The following is a 24,469-nucleotide window of genomic DNA, read 5'->3' as shown; positions in this document are numbered from 1 at the left end:
TAACATTAGCGATCTTCAGATAGCGGTCTCCTTCTACTCCCGTAATTGTGTTCATCGTGAACATTAGGATCGAACAGTGGAGGGCAATGAGTAAGCTACATTTGCATTTATTGTAAACAGAAAATTAAATGTAGTATTTATGTACATAGGACTCATGTTTATATGACATTTTTTGCTCATCATGTCTTCGGAAATAAACTCCGTAAAGGACGGTAAATCCCCGTGAATCACCCTGTATGTACAAATAATAAAAATGACCAAATGGACTACGTGAGTTTTGGGATCACATTCTTCAATTGAAGAATAGGTTTGCATATATTCCGATTTTTCGTCTTGTATATTAAAAATTCTGTTCTTAACTGTAACAGCCTACTCTTTTCAACACGTTACCCCAAGACAGCCATACTGACAATTTGGCTCTTACTCCTTTCATTTATGTCCGGAATCTTTTACCGTGGAAAGACTCATTATGCCAGGGCTGCAGTTTTTCTTGGGAAGGATAAATGCGGTACCTTCCCGTTGCTTTCCGGACACCACTCTCTTTCACATCTTAAAAGAGCCCGGGGGGGGGGGCAGTGTGACTCCCTGGGATCTATAAGCAGTGACGTGAGCTGCAGCCAGGAAGTCAAAGGAGGATAGCAATAGCAAAGGCAGCTTTTAATAGAAAAAGGAGCATTTTCTGCGGACCTCTAGAAAAATAACTAAGGAAGAGACTAGTGAAGTGCTTTGTGTGGAGTGTGACATTGTACGTGGCAGAACATGGACATTACGACTAAGTGAAGAGAAGCGACTACACTCTATACCAGATGTCTTTGGAGCAGACCATAACAAGGGTCTCGATGCATCTCATGTTATCGCTGCGCTCCCATTGTTTGGCGAGTCATTACTTAGCTGAGAGCGTTGTAGACACTAGCGCGTGCATATCCTGGTTACGAGTCGGTATTCAGAGACGCGTCCACTACTACAGTTCTATTGCGTCTAGCTTCTGTGCGGTGTATGAGCAGACGACAGCAGTACAACTAGTGACTGATGCAAGAAGATATGTTCAAAGACACATTACTTTAATTTTCACTTTTCGTTATATGAACGTAGTCGGTCACTTAATTCATACACAAACATTTAGTATCGTGTGAACCGCGCTCTCTTGCATTTCGTTCCGTTGTTTATATCTGATCCAAAGGCATCTGATATAGAGTGTAGAATCATTTGAAATGTGGATATGGAGAATAATGGAGCATGTGAAATGGACAGATTTGTGTTGGAAAGAGTGGATGAAGAAAGAATGATGCTAAAACTGATCGAAAAGAGAAAAAGGAATTGGATGGGTCACTGACTGACAAGAAACTGCCTACTGAAGGATGCACTAAAAGGAATGGTGAACGAGAAAAGAATTTGGGGCAGAAGGAGATATCAGATGATAGACGACATTAAGATATTTGGGAGTCCACACATGTGGAGTAACGGTTAGCGCGTCTGTCCGCGAAACCAGGTGGCCCGGGTACGAATCCCGGTCGGTGAAAGTTACCTGGTTGAGGTTTTTCCGGGGTTTTCCCTCAACCCAATATGAGAAAATGCTGGGTAACTTTCGGTGCTGAATCTCGGACTCATTTCACCGGCATTATCACCTTCATATCATTCAGACGCTAAATAACCTCAGATGTTGATACAGCGTCGTAAAATAACCCAATAAAATAAAAAAAGATATATGGATTTTATACGGAGACTAAGAGGAAGGTAGAAAATAGGAAGTATTAGAGAAAGCTGGGTTTGCAGTGAAGGACCTGCTCTTGGGCAGAACCAGAGCCTTCTTTAGTTACAAGCCGGAGCATGGGTAGGTTTGGCAACGCAGAGTGGAGGCGGGAGATTTTAAAGTGATATTGTGTTTGCTCATGGCATTCGTTATACGTAACGCGTATTTTTTCAATATTGCTTTATGCTCAAAGGTAAGATCAAGATTCAGAGTAGTGATGTAAATTATTACGGGTTCAAAAATAGTGTTTTATTGCAATCAATTAGCTATACTTCAGAATACGGCGTAAGTACATACAAAGGCTCCCACTTAAAATAATTACAAAAAAACATGTTTTCATTGATAGTACGAAGGTAAATAAATAAATAAAGATATCCCTTGCGCCGAAAATAATAAAATCAATAATGCAATAAAGACGTAAGTTCCTACGCAGTATTCTTAAGTTCCATTCAGTTAACAAATTTGTGGCTAGTAAATTGACAATGTTTTGCCGCTTAATGTTGTTTCATCTCTAACGTGAAAGGTGTAGGATATCATATGCATTTTAATTTCATGTGATTATGTCGTGTTTTTCTATAAATATTTCAGATGTCCAGGAAGCCAGTTTTAGTTTGAACCTGGCCAGTCACCATAACAATACTATTATCCTAAATTATTTGTTATAAACTTTTTAAAATATAATTTTAAATAAATATAGCTACAGAAAACAAGCTAAGAATGTAAATTATGCAAATAGGCCTAAAATAAAATGTAAACAGAAGAAACTATTGACATACCTATTATAATAAAAGTATACAGTTAAGCCAAGTAAAAAAAACTATGAAAAAATGAAAAAAAAACATACCTTCAACATAATACGTAACAAAACGCAACATTATCTAATAAGTACATGTATGTGTCAATTAGCGTAAACTCTGTGAACTTTAAATTCTCTAAATAAAATACGAAGTGAAAAGAAACATGTTTATACCTAATTTATTACAAAATAAATAATATTAATAAACAAACCTTGAAAACCAACAAAGTGATTATATGCATCTACAAATTATAGGTAGTTCTGACGTATAGCAGGCATTCCGAATATTCAACAAAACTGCAACATTTATGGGATCACAAAACGGCTGTTTAATTTGAAAACCAACGGCGTACCTTTATTGATATAGCAGGCGAGACCCAACAATTTGGCTAGAATTCTGATACACACAAACCACAAATAAGACTATAAAAATGTAGTTAATATTTAGTAGAATAGTCAATTACTTTGTCATCAATAACCGTAAAAATTCCCAAAGACTGCAACCATTTTATTTTCATTTATTGTCTTGTTTTTTTTATCACCAACGCGCATTTAGTTCATAATACATAAACAATTAACGTTTGGTACGACCGCAAACATAATTCCATCGACAGACACTTATATTGTAACATTAATTTACATTGAAAATCGGCATTAGCACAAACACGTGTCCTGTAAGGTCGGCCTCCGGGTGACAGTTAATTACAGTGTTGCCGACGTATGGCTTCGGCTTGTAACTAAAGAAGGCTCTGGCAGAACACTTATGTATGTATGTCCTTTCCTTTGAACCTCTATTAACTGGGTTGGGTCTGGATGTGCAACTTTATCATGAGTCTCGGAAAGTTTCCTTATAAAAAGGAAACGATGTTTAATGTAGTAATGGATCACTATTTCTAACAATAACAGCTGGTTTCGAAATTATCCGCGAAGCTTTAGATGTTTACTCAAGAACTCCCATTTACGAGAATAGTTACTGCGCCCACTCATCGTCTCTCGTAATCTGTGTGCGCGTCACAGCTGATAGATAGGAGGATTTGTTTGTCGGCCTCCGCCACAAGAACCATCAGACGTAAGGGACCATCCAATACGGCACAGCAGACCTCAGGTTGAACTCCATCATGTCCGAGTGAGTACCAAATAACAGCACTGACGTTAGAGGCATCCAGGATTATTCATTACTGAAGATGGTAGATTTTAACAATTTAAAATAGAAAATTTATCACATTAAAAATAAAATTTAGCATTTTATAGCACATTTAATGATGAAATTTAGCATTTTATAGGACGTTTAATGTTGAAATTTAGCAGTTTTTAGTGTTGTTGGATGAAAGATTTTTTATTTGGTGATACAAATTCAATGCCATCGATGGTGAATTTCCAGTTTAAAATCTTGACAATAATAAATGTAAAGAAAGATATAAAATTACAGTGATACCACAGTCTAGTATATATAGTGACGAAGCTTAAGTTTTGAGGGAACTAGGAACAATAGACTGTGCAGGTATAATTTCGCACTGTCTGTAATGAGGCGATATTAGCGATCCTAGTGGTTAGCAACTATTTATGGATGCATATTTACTACGTATTGACCTTCGTGACTGTATATACTAGACTGAGAACTTTAAAAACATGCCGAAAGATAATGGTATAATTTCATTCCCCAATCACGATCATCCGCTGCCAGATACACTTGTTTGTGAGTGAACAATGGACCTAAAGAGATTACATAGGCAGCCAGCATTTTACCATCAGTACCAGAAATATTCACAGTGGCCTAAGGCATCCTGCCTAGGACTCGCGTTACGGAATGCACGCTAGTTCTAGTCCTCATGGTTGGGAGAAATTTTCTCATGATTTTTCGGCCAATGTATGGGACCGGTGCTCACCCAGCATCTGAGGCACTTGGAGAGCTACGACAGGTAGCGAAATCCGGTTGCGAAAGCCACCTATAACGGCTGGGGGGACCATCGTGCTAACCACACGATACTTCTATTCTGGTTGGATGATCGTCCATCTCTGCTTCGGCAGGTGAACGTGAGATCAGCAGCCGGCTGTCGGTCTAGGCCCTTCAAGGGCCTTTTTTTTTTTTTTCCTTATTCAAATTTATTCCCAATACTTTTCGATTGCAGCGATATTTTACTACTTAATTAACTTATTATTCCCAGAACATGAATTTTATCAGCAATTGAAAAGTATTGGGAATAAATTTGAATAAGGAACGAAAAAACATTTCCTTCCCAGGCAGGATTCGAACCACGAAAGTCTTAGTTACCAGTCTATCGTGCTTTGGAGTGAACAAGGCTCTGAAATCAGCTACAAGGGTCGATCCGGTTTTTTTTTGCCACTATTGTACATTTAAAGGACAAAAATAAAATTCTATCAATCATTTGTTATCTTATACAAGAATCCGTCCCGGGTCCTGCTCTCGAAAAGCCAAGTCAAGTCTATCCATCCCAGCTTACTTCTTCAAATATCGTAATGAACAAATAGGTTGCAAAAGGATGACGTACAAATTCATCAGCCAAAGAAGTCAATAAAGATCATTAAAAGACAAGGGCCTGTAGATTAGATGTAAGTTGACATATTTGGCAGCCTAATCCTAAGATGATTGTGACATCGATAATAGAATTACCAAAAACATTCTTAAAATAGAGGAAGATAAAACGTCACTGTAGGCTTAAGGGAATAAGACGCTGATAACGGAAACATGATAAATAATCGGAATTCGAAGTTTATAGTTGGCGATGTTTCCTTAAAACCTTATTTCTTTAAATAAACAGAGATAACATTTTCCTGTGTGTACTTAGCATGAAACAGTTACTAAAATATTGGGTCATGATGATGACATATGACTTCCCATTTCACGTTTCAAGTGTTTGGTCACAATTCAGTAGCTAATTGAAGGGTTCAGAACCATAGTGGGCCAAGCGCCATTTACTAAAACCGTAGAAAACAAGGGTTAAAATGAAGTTATCGCCATAATTCAATGGAAACATATAGCAAGTAATATAAAGTAAACACATTAAAACTAAATGATATGTCAATCTTCATTAAACTATGATATTCACTTAACTTTAACCCCTGCTTTCTCTGTTTTTAATAAATGGCGCTTGGCCCACTATGGCTCTGAACCCTTCAATTATTCTATTGAGTTGCTGACGAAATTGAGGTTTAGAATTAAGGATCCTCAATAGGCCTACCTCTTTAGTAGTCTGGGCGCAAGGAATAAATCTGCAATGCTTGGGAAAAGAGGCATAAGTCAGTTTCCACAAACATTTTTTATTAATTTATTGACGACTTAAGGAACATCTGCTCGCTTGGGAAAAGAGACATAAGTATTTCTCCCATTACAATAATTCATACAGAAGAAACTCAAATCAACATAAACCAGTGTGAAAACAGTTTTTCCCCCCCCCCCTGTAAAATTAACATTTTTGACTTGTGCCACTTTTCACGAGCACTACAGAAATTATGAGCTAGGTTGCAAGAACCGATAGGGCGTGGATTTTAAACCCGCTTGAACTCATTATCAGTGTTCCCTCCCCCCCCCCCAAAGTTTTCCCAACTGTAAGGCAAATATCAGGTAGTCCTATGGCAAATACTCGGCCACATCTCATTATCCTCCTCTTATGGAATACATTAAACAGTACTTTTTTTTAAATCTCGCTATTTCAAGAAGAATATACTAAATTTTCTTGAAACTAGTTGAAGATGTTTAGAAGAGACGGCAACACCATCTAAATGTGAATTCAACCAAATTAATTAATTTGCATATCTGTCACACACGCTCCAAGATGGATGTTTCTGGAAATAAGGAGATGGAACATGTAGGTAAGTCAATGGATTGTTGATAATATTAAAAAGAATAAATAAATATTATATTGAATGGGTTAAATAAAACATTGTTCTGTTTGATGGCATACTCAGATTCATGCCTTAAAATTTGTACACATTATTAAAATTGAGATATAGTCTACATTGTGTCTCGTATGGGAGATGTCAGGCTTCTAGATTTTAAAGTAACAATAGTTATTTTGTATCTCATATTATAAAATAAAACAGAATATTCAATCAGAGTTAATATAGGCCTAATAATTAATGTACAATACACTGAGTCCCAAGGTATTCTACAGGATAGTCTAATTTTGAGTTACTTTCATTACTTGAATATATTTTTCCTACTTTTTTTTTTCATCAATACACAGTCCATTTGCAACACTATGTTAAAATTTCATAGATTTCTGAATCCCAAAATTTTCCCCGGACTGAGGAGGCTATCACAAATTCCACAGACGGTAGACAAAACAACACACAGTTTATAGTGAACAGTGTTGTGATTAAAATGTGATTCATGGTTTAGCAATCTGCCTCCACTGCAGTGTAAGTTCTGACTCATCTGGCTTCTCTTTGTTAGCAAGTACAAAAGTTGCTCAAGTAGAAGAGAAGAGTTTAAGCCATAGCAAAACAAATTTTTTGTGCCAATTGTATACTCGTGGATAAACTTTTACAGAGAGTTTTGACCAGATGTTTTAGATTTTCTCCTTGTAAACCGAGTTCAATCTGCTAGAATTAAATGATGCTCTCCCACCAAATAAACATGATTAACTTACAGCAAGATCTTGTGAGACATAAACAATGCACTTTCAGAAAATGTGACAGACGATTTGAGGAAACACCTACGATTGCATGTAACGACTATACAAAACATTAAGGTAATGGAATTAGGATAAATAAATAATACAATCTGCTATAAGATTTAAGTATTTATAATGAATTGAAAGAAATAAGCTATGACAGTCAATCGTTCTATAATAATAATAGTAATAATAATACTAATAATAATAATAATAATAATAATAATAATAATAATAATAATAATAATAATAATAATAATGTAATATTCAAGAGACAAGCAAAGAACTGTTAAAAATTAAGTGACATACTGTACAAATTTGAATACATGAGATTGTCCCGTGAATATTGTTATTATTATTATTATTATTATTATTATTATTATTATTATTATTATTATTATTGACCCATCTGTGAGTTATACTAATCCTACAGCATTCTATAGTTACGCATGTATTATGCACGCGTTTGTTTAGCGTTCATATCTTTTTTTTTTTGAGTAGGTTATTTTACGACGCTTTACCAACAGCCTAGGTTATTTAGCGTCTGAATGAGATGAAGGTGATAATGGCGGTGAAATGAGTCCGGGGTCCAGCACCGAAAGTTACCCAGCATTTGCTCATATTGAGTTGAGGGAAAACTCCGGAAAAAACCTCAACCAAGTAACTTTCCCCGACCGGGAATCGAACCCGGGCCACCTGGTTTCGCGGCCAGACGCGCTAACCGTTACTCCACAGGTGTGGACGCGCTCATATCAAAGCACAACTAAGTAACATTTTTTTTTTAAACATATTGCAACCCTCCCCACGGATTATAATAAACCTTTCCAAGTACATTATCTATATGAACTCCCCTTGTGTACAGGAATGAACTCGTCCACATTCCTAAGTTCATCGCATACGACGTATTTCCATGGCGAAAAAATTCGAATGATGTCATGTAATTTCCGTGCCACCAAATCCTTTCAATTTTTTTTCTATTAATGTAGGTCGAATGTAGATGTTACGTGTCAAAATTCTTCGTACTATATTTCTTTCATCAATACTCCGTTTCGATCACATGCATGACGAAGAGATTCTCTTGCTTGAAATACAATAAAATAAATAAATCTGTTTGTTCTGTTCACAGAATCGTCATAGTAATCGCAACAACAGGAGCTTTTCTATTCCTGCTCTTCCTGTGGTGCATTATTGTCGCAAGAGGACAAACAGTCAAATGTAAGTTACAACCACGTTTTCCAATTAAACAGTAGGCCTACTTAAAACTATATATACTTTTGACGGCATTTCCACTTACCAGTGGTCACCACTCAAGTTTCATGGCGATACAGTTTCTTTTGTCTCTCGATAGAGGGGAGCACATTCAGCCAGCTGCAGTACTTTCTGAACAGATAGCCTAAAAGCCAGGTTATGAACCGACTAAACAGGAAGTAGTTGGCAGGGCGAGAGGAAAGTGCGGGTTAGAGGGGTAGTCTCTGCAGCGATGACACGTTGAGTGTGGTGGGTTGGAGGGGGAAAGGAGTACGGAGCTTTTCATTGGACCTCACGTGAAAATGTCGTCTGCTAACGAAAATCTAGCAACAAATCACGGAGACAATGTAGCCAAACTTCCCAGCCCATTTGCAGTACCACGTGCATTACGAGTCGCATTTCGTACCAGCGTCATTAGCTCGTGCTTTCTTAAAACAGTAATTTTAATTACTAATATTGTTGATAGTGTTATCGAGAACTATATACAGTAATTATTTTAAACATATCAGTGACAAACGCTGAATACGCTTTAAATCTCGCGCCACTATGTGGCAACAGAGCTTATAAGGAGAGCAACAGAACATTGCTTCCGGTTTAGTCGGTTCATAACCTGGCTTTTAGTTATAGCAGGTCTGTTTCGGAAAATGGGAAATAACTTATGGAATTGTGGAAATGAAGAGCTACAGAACTGGGAAGGAAAGAAGTCAAGACCCTTAGACAGACTTGTCAGGATAGACGATCTTAGAAATCGAATATAAGATAGGCGTGGTAACCACTACATTATCGTGTTCGGACTACAAGAACAACAACAACAACAACAATAATAATAATAATAATAATAATAATAATAATAATACAATGTAATTCTGAACAATTTACCAATGATTCTGTTTATCGGTTGGTTGATCAGTTACTTAGTTGTCTGATACTTATCGATACTTTAGATTTACATCCGCACCTCGATTTCTCAATTTACTAGCTACCTCTGAGCAATGACCATAACGAGGAGCAAAGAGAGTTATGATCGTTGGCAAAGAGTATACTCTGCGTCCGGACAAAAGAGGATACCTGGTCACCCTAAACACCACAGATATACAATCTAATAACTGGCATACACATATAATCTACTAGCACTTGTATAGCGGTCATAATTGCCTAGCTGGTCTAATGTCGTTAAATAACATTTAGGAAAAGGTAAATTCAGAAATAAAGAGTAATTTAAAACAGAGAAAGATATCAACAACAGTCATTTGTAAAGTTAAAATAAATTAAAATTGCACTTTTTGAATTAGATTCCTTTTAGTTATAAGCCCTTTTCTCTGCCATAGTTTTGTACAAATATAGGCTATATAGGCTATTTCTTTTTCCTTCCTTTCCCATTTTTTGTTCTCTTTATCAGCCGATGAATTTATTATCATAGCCTTTTTATCGTGAATTTTATTTAATTTTCGTATTTCTTTTCTTTTTTATTATTATTTTATTACATTCCATTTTGATATATTCTTCCTTACGTTTTACCATATTAACCATTTGTACTAAATGAGTTGCTTTCACTATATTCCAATGTATTTTACTTTCTTTTTTTTTTTCTATTATGGTATTTTTTCACGTTGTTTAGTGTCGATTTCATTATGCTATTATTTTTTTTTTTGTAATATGTTAGTATTATGTTCTTTAACTTTTTGATAAATTTTAATTGCTTGTATACTTTGTGACCTTGTAGAGTGTAAGAGAAGGCCCTATGGCCTTAACTCTGCCAGTATAAATAAAGAATTATTATTATTATTATTATTATTATTATTACTATTATTATTATTATTATTATTATCATTAAAAAGTTTATTGCACAAATACATGTTTTTAGTGTCTCATGTTTGGTATGGGTTTAGGTTGAAACTTGGCAAAAATGTGTTTATTTTGTATTAATGTAACCCTTTTCAGATCGCAAGTTCGTTATTGTGCCACATTCCACTGAGACAGAGGTCCCTCCGTCATATTACCTTGTTATCCATCCATCGGATCCAGAAACAGATACATCACATATCAACTACGCTACAGACAATAAACAAGGTAATTAATTTAAGCTAGTATGATATTGTCCACAGATAAATGTATTAAAATCTAGTGGTGGCTGCTCCTAAAGTTCCGAGGTGCTACAGCACATTGCTTTCTTTTCTGTTACGAATATACTTTGTTTCAATATACGACTATAAAACAGAGAGAAAATAATTTACGTCAAAGTTATCTTATACGATTTTGGCCCCTTAATGTTATTTTCCTTCCTAGCACATGAAGGAGCGAAAAAAAAAAACAACAACTTATGAGCATGCTTTTCTTAATTTCTTTATCCCTGGATCAATATTAAGGTAATACAGAGTGGTTCAAGAGTCCGGTGACATAGACAAACTCCTTTATTAGTACAGATAACGAAAAATGGGAAGAGGGGAAAGTTGATTAAATAATTTCGTGAAATCCCAGCCATTCCGGAAGTTTGAGGTGTCGACCGAAAGAGCGCAACGAAATCGACTAAATAAACGCGAAAAAAAATATTCGAGAGAAATTGGACCCTCAACTTCAAAAAAAAAAAAAAAAAAAACTGTAAACTTTCAAGATGCGTCGAAATTCAAACGTTTAAAAAATGCAGAAATGAAGACGAGCACAATAGAGAAAAAGACATCCCAAGACAAATCAAATAAGCCCAAAATCACCGCTGTTGAGTACAAGAGACGGCAGAGAGAGCGCAAGAGAGTTGCGGCGCGAGCTACGTGAACTCTTTGCTGTAGAACGGCGAGACGTTTCACACCAGCTGTTTGCATCTGCTCGAACAGTGAAATCGGGTAGTATACTACAACACCAGACAGGCAAAATGTTTACCAAGTTTCAGTGGTGTCCATGGAGACTGAACAACCCTGTCTAACAAACGTAGTTCTACGTTCATGAGCTTTCCGGCTTATTTCACTTGTGAGCCACTGCTCTTTATTTTCCGAGGTTTTCCCTAATAGTAAGGCGAATCTCAGGTAATTCCATAGCAAAACCTAAACCCAATATCGTCAAATACCATATCATTATCAGCAATTCCATCGACGCCAAATAATCTAGTAGTCGATACAGCGTCGTTATATAACCCACTACAGGCCTAAAAGTATAAAAGGCCACTGAGGATGAAGTAGGGAGATGACTGAAATGCTATCCTTGAACACTGTATAAAGTTCATTATTAATTAAGTGTCCACAAAATATCTTGACAAATTAGCTACTAGTTACGTACTTAATAGATTTCAACTCATCGTGATTATTAACTTATCACTTCAAGGATGTTAAATAAACTCATTTAGCAGAGTGTACCGCTGAGAGACACGGCTAATTAACTCTAATCATTGTAAAGATATAAGAATTTTATATTTGATGACGTGTTAAAACGACAGGATGTATGAAACAATTTTTTTCATTTTTACTCGGGATAGAAACATTAGCCGACATCAGTGTGTTTATACAGATTAAATTTATTAATTGCGATAATTCACGCATTAACGCAAAAATGACATGGAAATATTTCTATCTTATATTAAGTAAACAAAGCTGCTCCATATCACATTTTTTCGTGTATACAGAGTGAACCGTAAGTAAGCTCTAATCATTGTATAGATATAACAGCTTACCTGCGGCATTAACAGCTTACCTGCGGCAATCTTTTAGGGTGGTCCTCTCAAAATCAATACATTTAAGGAAAAGTTGAGAAGATTAGACTGAAAATGACGTTAATTGTAGGTGAAGTGTAATTATCTAAGTTGTGTCATGTAATTAATTAAGTTGATATGTAATTAATTAAGATGATATGTAATTTAGTTGATAATATGTAAATGAATTAAGGTGATATGTAATTAATTAAGATGATATCTAATTAAGTTGATTTGTAATTAAGTACTTAAATTGGTAATAGTTGGGTGGAATAGAAGTACTTATAAGTTAGGTTTACCTTTGCTTATTGTAGGCGTTATTATAGAATAGTTTTTATTTATAGTCCTAGGTTATTGCACCTATGTATTTATAATTAGAAATAAATTTAGGTTTATTTTATTTTATTTTTTTTCTTTTATTGCTGTAATTATTGTATAATTGTAATAGTATTATTGTATATTATATATCACTGCCACCGGGTGTATACCCAATTCTAGTGTTAATACATACATACATACATACATACATACATACATACATACATACATACATACATACATACATACATACATACATGCATGCATACATACATACATGCATGCATACATACATGCATACATACGGAGAAAAATTCTCTCCGGTGTGGCTTAGTGGAAAAAGCGTCAGCACGTAAGTAGAGCTGAAAACCCGGGTTCAAATCCCGGCGCCGGAGAGAATTTTTCTCCGTTCCATTACTCTTTCATCGTATGATGACGCAGAATATCTACATGGAAATATCATATGTACTTCGGTACATTATAATAATATATATGATATGCGTAAATCACTTCGTGATTTAAGACGGCGCTTATTCCGTCGGATCCCGGCCAACTAGTCACTCATTACGAGTGCACCTCAGCACATGTGTGGACTTCGGTCCTAGGCTCATAGATATCTATGACGTAGTGCAGAGGGCGGCCACTAGAGGGAACCCAAGAGTTGGAACTTAAAACTGAGACGATTCTTCCGACGCCGGGGTGGAATCCGATGTGGCTTAGTGGATAAAGCGTCAGCACGTAGAGCTGGAAAACCCGGGTTCAAATCCCGGTGCCGGAGAGAATTTTTCTCCGTTCCATTACTCTTTCATTGTATGATGACGCAGAATATCTGCATGGAAATATCATATGTACTTCGGTACATTATGATAATATATATGATATGCGTAAATCACTTCGTGATTTAAGACGGCGCTTATTCCGTCGGATCCCGGCCAACTAGTCACTCATTACGAGTGCACCTCGGCACATGTGTGGACTTCGGTCCTAGGTTCATAGATATCTATGACGTAGTGCAGAGGGCGGCCACTAGAGGGAACCCAAGAGTTCGAACTTAAAACTGAGACGAATCTTCCGACGCCGGGGTGGAACCCGGTGTGGCTTAGTGGATAAAGCGTCAGCATGTAGAGCTGGAAAACCCGGGTTCAAATTCCGGCGCTGGAGAGAATTTTTCTCCGTTCCATTACTCTTTCATCGTATGATGACGCAGAATATCTGCATGGAAATATCATATGTACTTCGGTACATTATAATAATATATATGATATGCGTAAATCACTTCGTGATTTAAGACGGCGCTTATTCCGTCGGATCCCGGCCAACTAGTCACTCATTACGAGTGCATCTCAGCACATGTGTGGACTTCGGTCCTAGGTTCATAGATATCTATGACGTAGTGCAGAGGGCGGCCACTAGAGGGAACCCAAGAGTTCGAACTTAAAACTGAGACGATTCTTCCGACGCCGGGGTGGAATCCGGTGTGGCTTAGTGGATAAAGCGTCAGCACGTAGAGCTGAAAACCCGGGTTCAAATCCCGGCGCCGGAGAGAATTTTTCTCCGTTCCATTACTCTTTCATCATTTGATAATATGTTAAAACGACAGGGATGTATGTAACAATTTTTACATTTCTATTCACGATAAAAACAATAGCCGACGTCAGTGTGATTATATACATTAAATTTACTAATACCAATAATTCACGTATTAACGCAAAAATGGTATCGAAATATTTTTAACTTATATTAAGTAAACAAAACCACTCCATATGACACTTTTCAGTGTATACAGAGTAACCGTAAGTAATGTCATTAATTTCAGGAGATTATTCTTTGAGATGTTTCAAACAAAAAAGCTTCATACAATTTTGCTCGTTTTTGCTTCCTTTTCGAGATAAAAAAATGTTTTATATGAAACATTTCATAGCGTGTTTTGGGAAAGCCATTGATTTGATTCACAATATGCTCAGTCAATTTAAAAGAACAATGAATTATGATTGATAATAAAAGACTGAAATAATTTTAGTTTTGTCCTTTAAATGTGCAGAAATTTCATCCGAACAAATGTAACTTTTCGTTCTGAAAAGGAATTTTAAAATATTACATTTCTTCTGATCAAATTTCTGCATATTTAAAGAACATACTAAAATTCTTTCAATCATTTAAGGGGAGAGGATGATATTTTTTGGTGAAAAATGAGTAAATGTTCAAAAAAAAAATCTTTGAAATACTCTGTGATATGTGTGGAATGCATAGCATAATATTATGTGGGTATTTGTACCCTTGTCGGATGTTGAGTCGCCATTTTTAAACTACCTGCGTTATGGATTTTTAAATCACTCGCCCACTTTTATTGTTATTTCCGGTAAATTAAATTTTCAATTTTTTTTCTGTAAAATACCCGTTGATATGCGTGGAATGCATTGCATAACTTTTTGTGGGTATTTGTGCCCTTATCGGATGTTGAGACGTCATTTTTAAACTTCCTGCGCTATGGATTTTAAATCACACGCCCGCTTTTATCGGTTTCCGGTAACTTCATTTTATTTGCTACATTGCCATACAAAAATGGATATAATTTCTGAACTATTAAAGATACATGCATGAAATTTAGAACACACATTCTTTAGACTATAAGGAAACTTTTCTCTGTAACAGAATTTTGTTAATTGATTTCATTTTTAAAATGTTTGCAAGAAAGAAAATCAAAAAATTGTTATTAAAATTTAATTGTTTATTTTACAAACGTAGGGACTAATATTAAAATTATGTTACAGACAGTTTGTAGAACATGCTTTTGCAAATACATTGCAAAGAACTGTTTGAATCTATCTTTAAAAACGGTTTAGATACATCGGTTTTAGTACAATCCTGCATTGGGTATATTTTTTTTTTCAAATTTGGGCCCCCAAATAATTTTTTTTTTTCAAAACATTTTTATTTGGTTGAGTTGCCATAGCTATAAGCTCCCTACATACAAAAAATTAATATTTTACACCAAATAGGAAAAAAGTTTTATAAAATACTATCCTCTCCCCTTAACTAATTATCAATCATAATACACTGCTCTCTTAAATTGACTGAGCATATTGTAATTGGCAAGTTATCGTGCTGAATACAAAGAAGTTCTACGTCAAAAACACTCTCAATATTTCTTCAAATTTGTTTCTAGCTAAGTCGAGTGGCGATCCTCCTCCGACGTACGAAGAAGCAATGGGAAATAATCAGCCATACCCGACAGCATGGCTTTCTGGGAGTTCTGCTCCTAGGTAAAGAAGTGACACTGCCAGGCAGTCACCAATCTCCTCACCAACAGAGCAGGTGGGTGTCTTTATCAGTGAAATACGATATTAATTTCCAGGCATCCATGAAACACAGAAATTATATTTATACCTTATATTGTAGGTCTATAAAGGTTCATATATTGAAAAAAAAAAAAAGTATTTCCAAATTTATATTAAACTAGCCGTACCCGTGCGCTCCGCTGCACCCGTTAGAAATAAATATAAAGTAATTACATAATTAAAATAGGACATTTTATCCAGGGATAATTCGTGTTTGATATGAGGATAAATCGTTTATTATGTTACTTAATTTAAATTGTATTTGCATAATTAAAATGCGATCATTTTGATCCAGAGACCACTCATTGTCATAAAAATTATATCAGGAAATACAGGAAACGAATGTACAGAATAGCCTATCAAGTTTTCTGTGCATAAGAAGCTATTTTAATATTACCTGTCCTCGATTCACTCAGAAGTTACTGTAATAACATTATAGCATTATGTCCATCTACAGAAACTACACTTTCCAATGGTGAATTAATAATTAATTATACAAATCGGTTAATTTAGCTTCCGATATTACTTCATACAAACACAGAAACATTATCTGTAGGCTATCTTTCATAGCTTTCGATTGTTGCTGTCCAAGGCCCCTTATAGACGAAGTCATTTGTTTTTTAATTCATTACACGGCCTTAGATGGCAGTTATTTTAATTTTAAAACTCATTTATCTCATTAAATATCAGTCTTATGAAAATTTTTCCAGGAATAAAACTTATCGCAAATTATTTTTAAAGAAACTTTTGTTATGTAACATTTTTCACAAAAATCAATAATAAGCGAGATATTTCGATTTATTTAATTCAGGCCCTCTTATAACCCCCCTTTTAAATAATGTATTTTGAATGCCATATAGCCTAAAATCTAAGTTACAACGAACTTAATTTATATTCCAATTTTCATCGAAATCCGTTCAGCCATTATCGCATGAAAAGGTAACAAACATACAGACAGACAGACATACAAACAAAAATTTCAAAAAAGCGATTTTCGGTTTCAGGGTGATTAATTATATATGTTGGGACCAATTATTTTTGGAAAATCGAAAATTACCAGAAAAATTTCGGCTACAGATTTATTATTAGTATAGATTACAGCGTTTAGAATCGTTGATTTGAGAAAGTTGATTTTCTCATATCATCTGTTTCCGAATATATATTCATCCTAAATTACTGGGTGGATTAACTTAATGAATAATATCTATCAATTAACTCTTTAGGACATTATACACATGAGGTCTTACTAATAAACCGTGCATAGTTTTTATACGAGACTTATGCTGAGTTGGGACAGAAAACGTTACTAATAAACCATGCATATGCGATGGATGTATAAACAGCCTATAACTATACATGGGAATTGCTTTGCAGTAGTTATATACATGAACCCCTTGTTTAAGCGTTGTATATAGAGAAAAAATGGCCGTCCTTCTAACAGCTGTTCGTATCGATTGTCATTTTATGATGATAGTTGCCTTGTAACCACAGAAGAACAAACCAAAGAGCACAGAATAATTACAATTATACTGCTGCTACATCAACTCTTTGACAAAAATATAGCGTGGTAATCGATCAGATTCAGCTGTAGGCTACTATCGATACTTAGCGCGGCACACTAGCGCACACTATCAGATGCAATAGATAATCTCAGTTATTCGTAATGAAATAATGAAACTATGACGTAGCTGTGTGATTATTAGGAAGGAATTTACACACCACTTATAAAATGAGCTATTCGTTGTGTAAGTATAATACAATTAAACGTCTGTATAAGATTTTTTTTTCTTATATATTTTTTTCCTTTTGTATGATTCTCCGATAAGCACGCTGTAATATAGTAATATTGAATTCGGCGAACCGTCTATACTTATCTAGTTTTGTCTGTATAAGAGTTTTTATTAGTAAGACCGATAAAATATAACAACTTTTAGTCAATAAATAACGCCGTTACAAAAGATACAAAATGTGAGTTAACTTTAAAAACGACAAAGTAGTACGTTTAGATTTTCCTATTAAGCTTTTTAAGGACTTGTTCTACACAAATTTAACCTTCACAACTGAATTCAGCATTTAATTCTGAATCAGGCGAGACTTTTTTAAATTTTAATTAAAATTGGATGAAGATAAGGAAGTTGAATATTAGCAAACTTTAACTTCTGTTCATTCAAAACGAGTGATTTTAAAACTGTATATTCAAAACTGGATAACTTTTTATTGGTTTAAGATATATTTTTTCTGAAAAGCACTACAGATTTATTATGAAATCATCATTGAGAATATGACAAAATATGAATTTCGATATTCTTTACCCTAAGGTAGGTCTACCTTTTCCTGTGGAACATCACATGTATGTATGTTTAGTCAACAGTCCGAAGACTGTTTGGAACTTCATAACTGATATAATTGACACCAATAAGGCATCACTGATGAGGTAGCTAAGCCAGGAGATAATGGGGTAGGGTAGCCAGTTCCTTTCTCCCTCCATTGCATACATCGTTGATTAGTAACACAGTAATCACATAATTTCAGTAATAAGAAAGTAAAATAGCGACAAAAATGTAAATAAATGAGGAAAAGAGACAAAAAAGAAAAGATGCGAAAATAAAGGAAATACTACGGTAGCAATGTTGAAGACAAAAGCGAACTTAACTGCGCACAAATTATTCCCACTATTATAATCGATTGAAAATTGTGAAGAAATGAAAAAGGAAAGGCTTTCCTTCATGGTGATAAGGCTGACTAACAACGTGACCGCAGGTTTGTCACGTCGAGATTAAATAGAGGATGTGCGCCATCTTCCTCGTCGACACGATTTCCTCGCGTCTTGTGCAAGGCCTTCTGCACTACAAACGAGAGCAAAGCCGACACTATTCGACAACATGATTCAAAGGTGAGTACAATCTATTGGCATAGTAACAATTCGCCATATTTTACAGTTGATGACATCAAGAGTTCGTAATGCAGCACCAACTCTCAACCTGGAGGACCAGCATATGTATCTATCTGTGTTATGAGTAGGTCTATGACTTGTACCTACCAGTAACTATGCTACTAGCAGAATTGGTTTTAGAAGAGTAACTACAGAATCAAAGAAGTGGCAAAAAATGATGTGATAATGACAAAAGTTTTATTTATTTATTATTCACTCACTCTCTCACTCATTTATTCATTTATTGATTTTTAGTAGACAGATAGGGTTTAAATTATGTCTGAAGTTTTAGATCAGTTTTAAATTTTAGCGGACAAAGACCGAAACTGTCGTCTCAAGATTCGCTCATTGTGTTAAATGTAAGCATGTACTGCGTTACAACTCTACGTTGGAAAATAAAAATTTTTATTTTAAAGTGATCCCCATTCCAAATTATTTTCAGATAGAATATAGAAATACAAGAAAATTACCAAATTTACACAAATTCTAGGAATAATAAACAATACATTAAAAGCTAAATTAGTACAAAAATCTACAAGAATAAAAATATATAATACACTAGCATTACCCACCCTTCTATACGGAAGCGAGATTTGGACATTAAAGAAAAAAGACATGAACAGAATCAAAGCAACGGAAATGAAATTTTTCAGGAGAACAGCAGGATATACTCTTTTAGACCGAAAAAGGAATGAAGAAATTTTAGAACAATTAGAAGTAGAGTCAGTAGAAGAAAAAATCAGCAGATACAAATTCAATTGGCTAGATCATGTAAGAAGAATGGAAAATTCAAGAATCCCAAAAATTATGATGCAATATAAATCTAGAGGACATCGTCGACCAGGAAGACCGTTAAGAAGATTGCTAGATGGGGCCGAAACAGGTCTACAGAGGCCTAATTCGTGAAGGATGATGATGATGATGATGATGATGATATAGAAATACTGGAAAATATTCTCAAGTACTACCGCAAATGAGCTGTATTAGAATTATATCAAATCTAGGCACCAACATTTTTCTTTTGAGAATTGTCAATAACACATTTAAATATTGTATTTAATAGAAAGATTATTAAATTAATGCAATTATAACACAGAAATATGAAGTAATTCTGTGGTCTTATGGCAGAAGCTGATATGTACAATTTTGGCAAAAATATTTTGTTGTCTAGATATGTTGAAAAAGTTGTTTTTGGGCAGCACTCACTGTTGTAAAGAGAATATGAACTGACTGAAAGACAACAATATACATTCGGTGAAGTCACTTTCATTGTAGCAGTTATATAAATAAATTAAAATATAAAATTAGGCAATTTTTGTAAATAAATTAATAAATAATAGATAAATAATCAAATAAAGGCAAAAAAAACATTTATTTTGTAAATTAGGCATTTATATTAAGAAAAGACAGAAAAGGGCAACATAAAACTGTGACGTTTCAATCACAAAGGTATAATTCGTACAGATTTACTTTCAAAATGAAGATTAGATTTAACACATTTAAAAAGGCAATCTGCCAAAGTTTCGGTCTCTGTTAATTACGTTCAAATTTCACAAGCTTAGTTAGATATTTCCATTTCATCAGATTCTTCCTACTGCAAACCAAAATTATTGCTGCCAACATAAGTTAGAATATAACTGCCAGTTGTAGTATTTGTCAGTACTCGAAATTCGAAACGAAGTTCGTAAAAAAATCAACCTGAGAACTATAAAATTACTATAATCCACTAGCATATGTAGTAACTGGGGGAAAATGGTTAGGTTTCACCCTTAAGCCCATTCACAATGAAAATTAAACATAACGTAAGCGTTAACTTAAGAACGTAAACATTAACGTAAAATAAAAAGTCATACCATCATTCAAGATGGGAACATAAACATAAATACAAAAATACGTTGTAACTATGGAAACATAACAACGACGTCATTTCGCCATATTGTTATAATACTTCTGCGCTCTACGATTGTGTATTATTTCCAAATCACGTAAGCATAAACATGACATTTGGAGTTTGCAAACTTTCATGTTAACGCCCAATGGTAATGTTAATGTCAGTGTTTATGTGAATTATTGTAAATGATGCCATTTGGTAACCTGATCACAAACTTCTGTGTTTATGTTACGTTTATGTTTAATGTTCATTGTGAACGGGCCTTGAGGGTATTAAGTAAGCTGATACGGACTGTGGACCTATATAATATGACGACGATTTTACATTACTAATCACGAATCCTTTCGATTTGGAAGTAATATCAACTGTCATATATCGTGATAAAACATGTCATCTGATTTTTTTTTTTCTGCAGTTTGGATGCGATTGTTATCCTAGCAGCTGTTATTGTGGTATCGATAGCGATTGTGTGTACCGTAACACTCTGGTTCCTGGAGCAGCAATGCAAGTCAGGAGGCAAGTATACAAGCAATTTTTGTTCTACTGGGTCAACCAAATATCTTCTGACCAGAGATGCAGCGGGAACTGCCTCAGCCGATAAGGCGACGCCTACAGCCGGGCGGGGATAACTGGTTTTGACCTCTCACGCGAAACAGTTAGTGTTGTTTGAACAGTGTAAGCTACTACACGTGTACAGTCTGTTAAGAATAGTAATAAATGGCAAATAATAGGCCTAATTATTCTATTCCATATCGGTAGTTTATTTACGATTCATATGTCGGTACAGAATCCGCTGTTAGGAGATAATTTCAAGAGAAATTCGCGGGTGATCGAGCTCAAAGTCGTGATACGATTCATAAATTGGTTAATAAGTTTCGGTAAATAGGAGATGTTCAAGATAAGAGACGAAAAGGCGACGTACAATCCTCACAGAAGAAAATCTGGATGTCATCATTGAAAGATAAAAGTGTACAAGACGAATCCACACATTTTAGACGGACTGAAGGATATTGTCGGCCAATAGACAAATTCAATTTCTCAAAAAGGACTAAGAAAGGTGATGGGTAATTTCCTAAGCAGATACCAGAAATGTGTGGAAAATGGAGGCAAGTAGTTCAATCATCTTACTGAAAGTTGATTTTTTCGTGGCCACCAACAGTGAATAAAACTACAGAATGAAATTAAAATTAACCAAAGTAATCCAAATCTAACCCAAAGAAATAAAAAAAAAAGAAAAAACTAACCTAAGGAAAGCCAGAGAAAATTAAACTTAATCTAGACAAACCAAAACTAACTAAAACGAGCCTAGGAAAACAGAAACTAACTCAAACAAAATAAAATCAGCACAGGAATGCATGAGAAATAGCGCGCGAATGATTCTTTCGCGTGCAACCTGGCTGCAGTATATATGCTGTAAAAATAGGAGCGACCAAAATTATTATGAAGTCTAGATGCAATATTTTTTTTTTATACTTTTGATTACACATTTTAATATAATTATTTCACAGCAGAAGATGTCAGATATGTGCGATTTTGAATAACTAACAAAATGTTCCGGTTCTTGTACATTAGGCCTACAATATGGAATGAATAACTTAAAAATAACTGCGTTCACGTGTACAACTTATAAAACTGCTTCAGTATTAACATAATTTTCGTCATAATAGCAATATTGTTATGCGAAAATAAACCTTTTAAAATAATATTTAGCCAGAATCTCTTCTTCGATTTCCACTTCACATCAGCCTTATTACGTCTCACAAAATATTATTTAAAGAAGCAAATCTAAGCATAGGGCGCTTATCAAGATCGAATAGCTTGGCCCTTAATCTTGGCTTTGTTAGGTTCATGAAAATCTAGCGGTACCTATGTTCTGTTGAAAATCGTAATTGACTAATTTTCGCTGAAAATTTACGAATCCTCGGACACAGTTCATAGTTTAAGTAATTGTAAAAGCTAAAGAAGTCCTTGTCATTATAAGTACATTTCAGCAATGTAGTATGTGAAAGATCAATTAATTTTAGCTGCAACTCTGAGGTAAATTTCATTTATTTGCGGAACTGGGGTAACAGAAGAGCTCTAATTTGTTCTGGGTCATTTCCGTTTAACGTCTCTGAATACATTTCTTAATAATTCAACGTTTTCCACACATTAAGGACAGTATCATCCATACATCGCTGCTCTATTTGATATATTATGCATGTACAACCTTTGCATCGCTACCCCTCTTTCGGCACGTCCTAGTAGGGGAAGAAAGGCAACCCGCGCCCAGAGCAATCTTCCCGCAGCGCGCTTCAGCCCGTACGGGCTTCAATATGCACCACTGAATTAGCTTAAGCAGACCAAAACTATCCTAAATAAACGTTTCGCACACGCTGGTGCCTCAGCAACAGAAGTGCACACACGCACGACATATACAACTTCAGATGTTGTTCAAGAAACGACATGTCAATATACAAATTCAAAAAAAAAAAAAATATGGAATAATTTATTAGGGTATACATAAAGTCATATCGATAAGGAATAATTTTCAATGAGATCGAGGTTTTAATTGCAATTACTTCCGTTTGCAAAAAAAAAAAATGCATCTCGCCCGCTTTTTTTGGCTGATAAAGGAACTTGATTTGTGAACTTTCATTCTGACAGTAAGTGGTTTTAATCCTTTCCGCTCGAATGAATCCATTTGGAATCACTAACATTTCTGTAATCTCTGACTCATATGTCTGATGATTCCATTTGGTATCCTCAGAAGTAGTTTCGTTCTTCACCGATACAGTGCAACACCCGTAAGTTCTTTGGCCAGTTGTTATTAGGAAAAGGATTGTTTTTTCTTCATGGTGTCTCTATGATCTTGTACACCCATAATTGTGGAAAATCATTTAAAAATTCAGATCAGAAAGGATTATAATTCTGTAATATTATATTTTCCTGCATCGTTTTATTAATTTTATTCATAATTTTCTGGCCAAGGGAAAGTCCTTCACATTCTAAAGGCTTCTAGTCATTTCTCTTCACTTTGTCGTAATGTCCATCTTTCTTTCCGATACAATGTCATAGGCCTACTCCACACAAAGCACTTCATCAGTCTCTTCCTTTTTTTCCAAGGGCTCGCAGATGCTCCTTTTTCTTAAAAGTTTCCTTTGCCATGCTATTCTTCTTTTGACTTTCTATCAGCAACTCATATTACTTCTTATAAATCCAAGTATTTGAAACTGTCCACTTGTTCCACTACTCCTTTCGAATTCGCACGTTTATAGTCTTTATTTTTCTTTCGATAATAACGGTCCTCGTTTTGTTTGCATTTATCTTCATCCCATACTGCTCACACCTGTCATTTAGCTTAAGTAGCATATCCCTCAGTATCACCTCTTCTGCCAAAAAACGCCGTATCAGAAAATATTATGCATTCTATTCTTGTTCCTACTAGTATCAGCACTATCTTTTTAAATAATAAATAATTAGAACTTTAGTAACTACATTAAACACAATCTCAATTATTCGGCTGTTGATCATTGTATCTCTCAAAACACTGATGTTATGCTCGGACCATTTTTGCACTTCATTCAAGAGTTTTACCAAACTCTAAGGAATTGTAGAGAAGTCAGAAGAAAAATTAATACATTGTGGCGCCATGCGGGAATATTCTGGTCGCGTCGGGGAGTTGCGCGCTCATCTGGTGAGAAGGAAGGCGCGGGGAAATGGAAAGTCGAGCTTCGGTAGGAGCTGTAGCGCGGTACGGAGCGAGGGGAGAAGGCTGCGGTGACGGCGTGGAGCGGAGAGAGCAAGGGAAACATCTAGAAGCGTATTCCTCTCGAAGATTCCAGAAGTTATGGTGTAATAAATAAAAGCACTAGTGCCAACAGAGAGTGAGTCAGTCTTCGGAAGT

General features: G+C 35.2%; 1 protein-coding gene across 1 annotated transcript in view; it reads left to right on the top strand.

Moving 5' to 3' along the window:
* The first annotated feature begins 261 nt into the window (after positions 1-261).
* The window catches only part of LOC138700410 (uncharacterized), a 29,384-nt gene continuing 5,176 nt past the window's right edge, over positions 262-24,469 (top strand). Inside the window, exons 1-5 of the mRNA XM_069827028.1 lie at positions 262-270; positions 3,571-3,672; positions 10,370-10,498; positions 15,589-15,737; positions 20,999-21,099. Coding sequence (XP_069683129.1) covers positions 262-270; positions 3,571-3,672; positions 10,370-10,498; positions 15,589-15,737; positions 20,999-21,099 — 490 coding nt within the window. The remainder of the gene's footprint in view (positions 271-3,570; positions 3,673-10,369; positions 10,499-15,588; positions 15,738-20,998; positions 21,100-24,469) is intronic.

This window comes from Periplaneta americana, chromosome 5 (genome assembly GCF_040183065.1).
Source record: "Periplaneta americana isolate PAMFEO1 chromosome 5, P.americana_PAMFEO1_priV1, whole genome shotgun sequence".
NCBI classification, from domain to species: Eukaryota; Metazoa; Arthropoda; class Insecta; order Blattodea; family Blattidae; genus Periplaneta; species Periplaneta americana.
The sequence above is the reverse complement of the archived record's forward strand: the minus strand, read 5'-3'. Positions and strand labels throughout refer to the sequence as shown.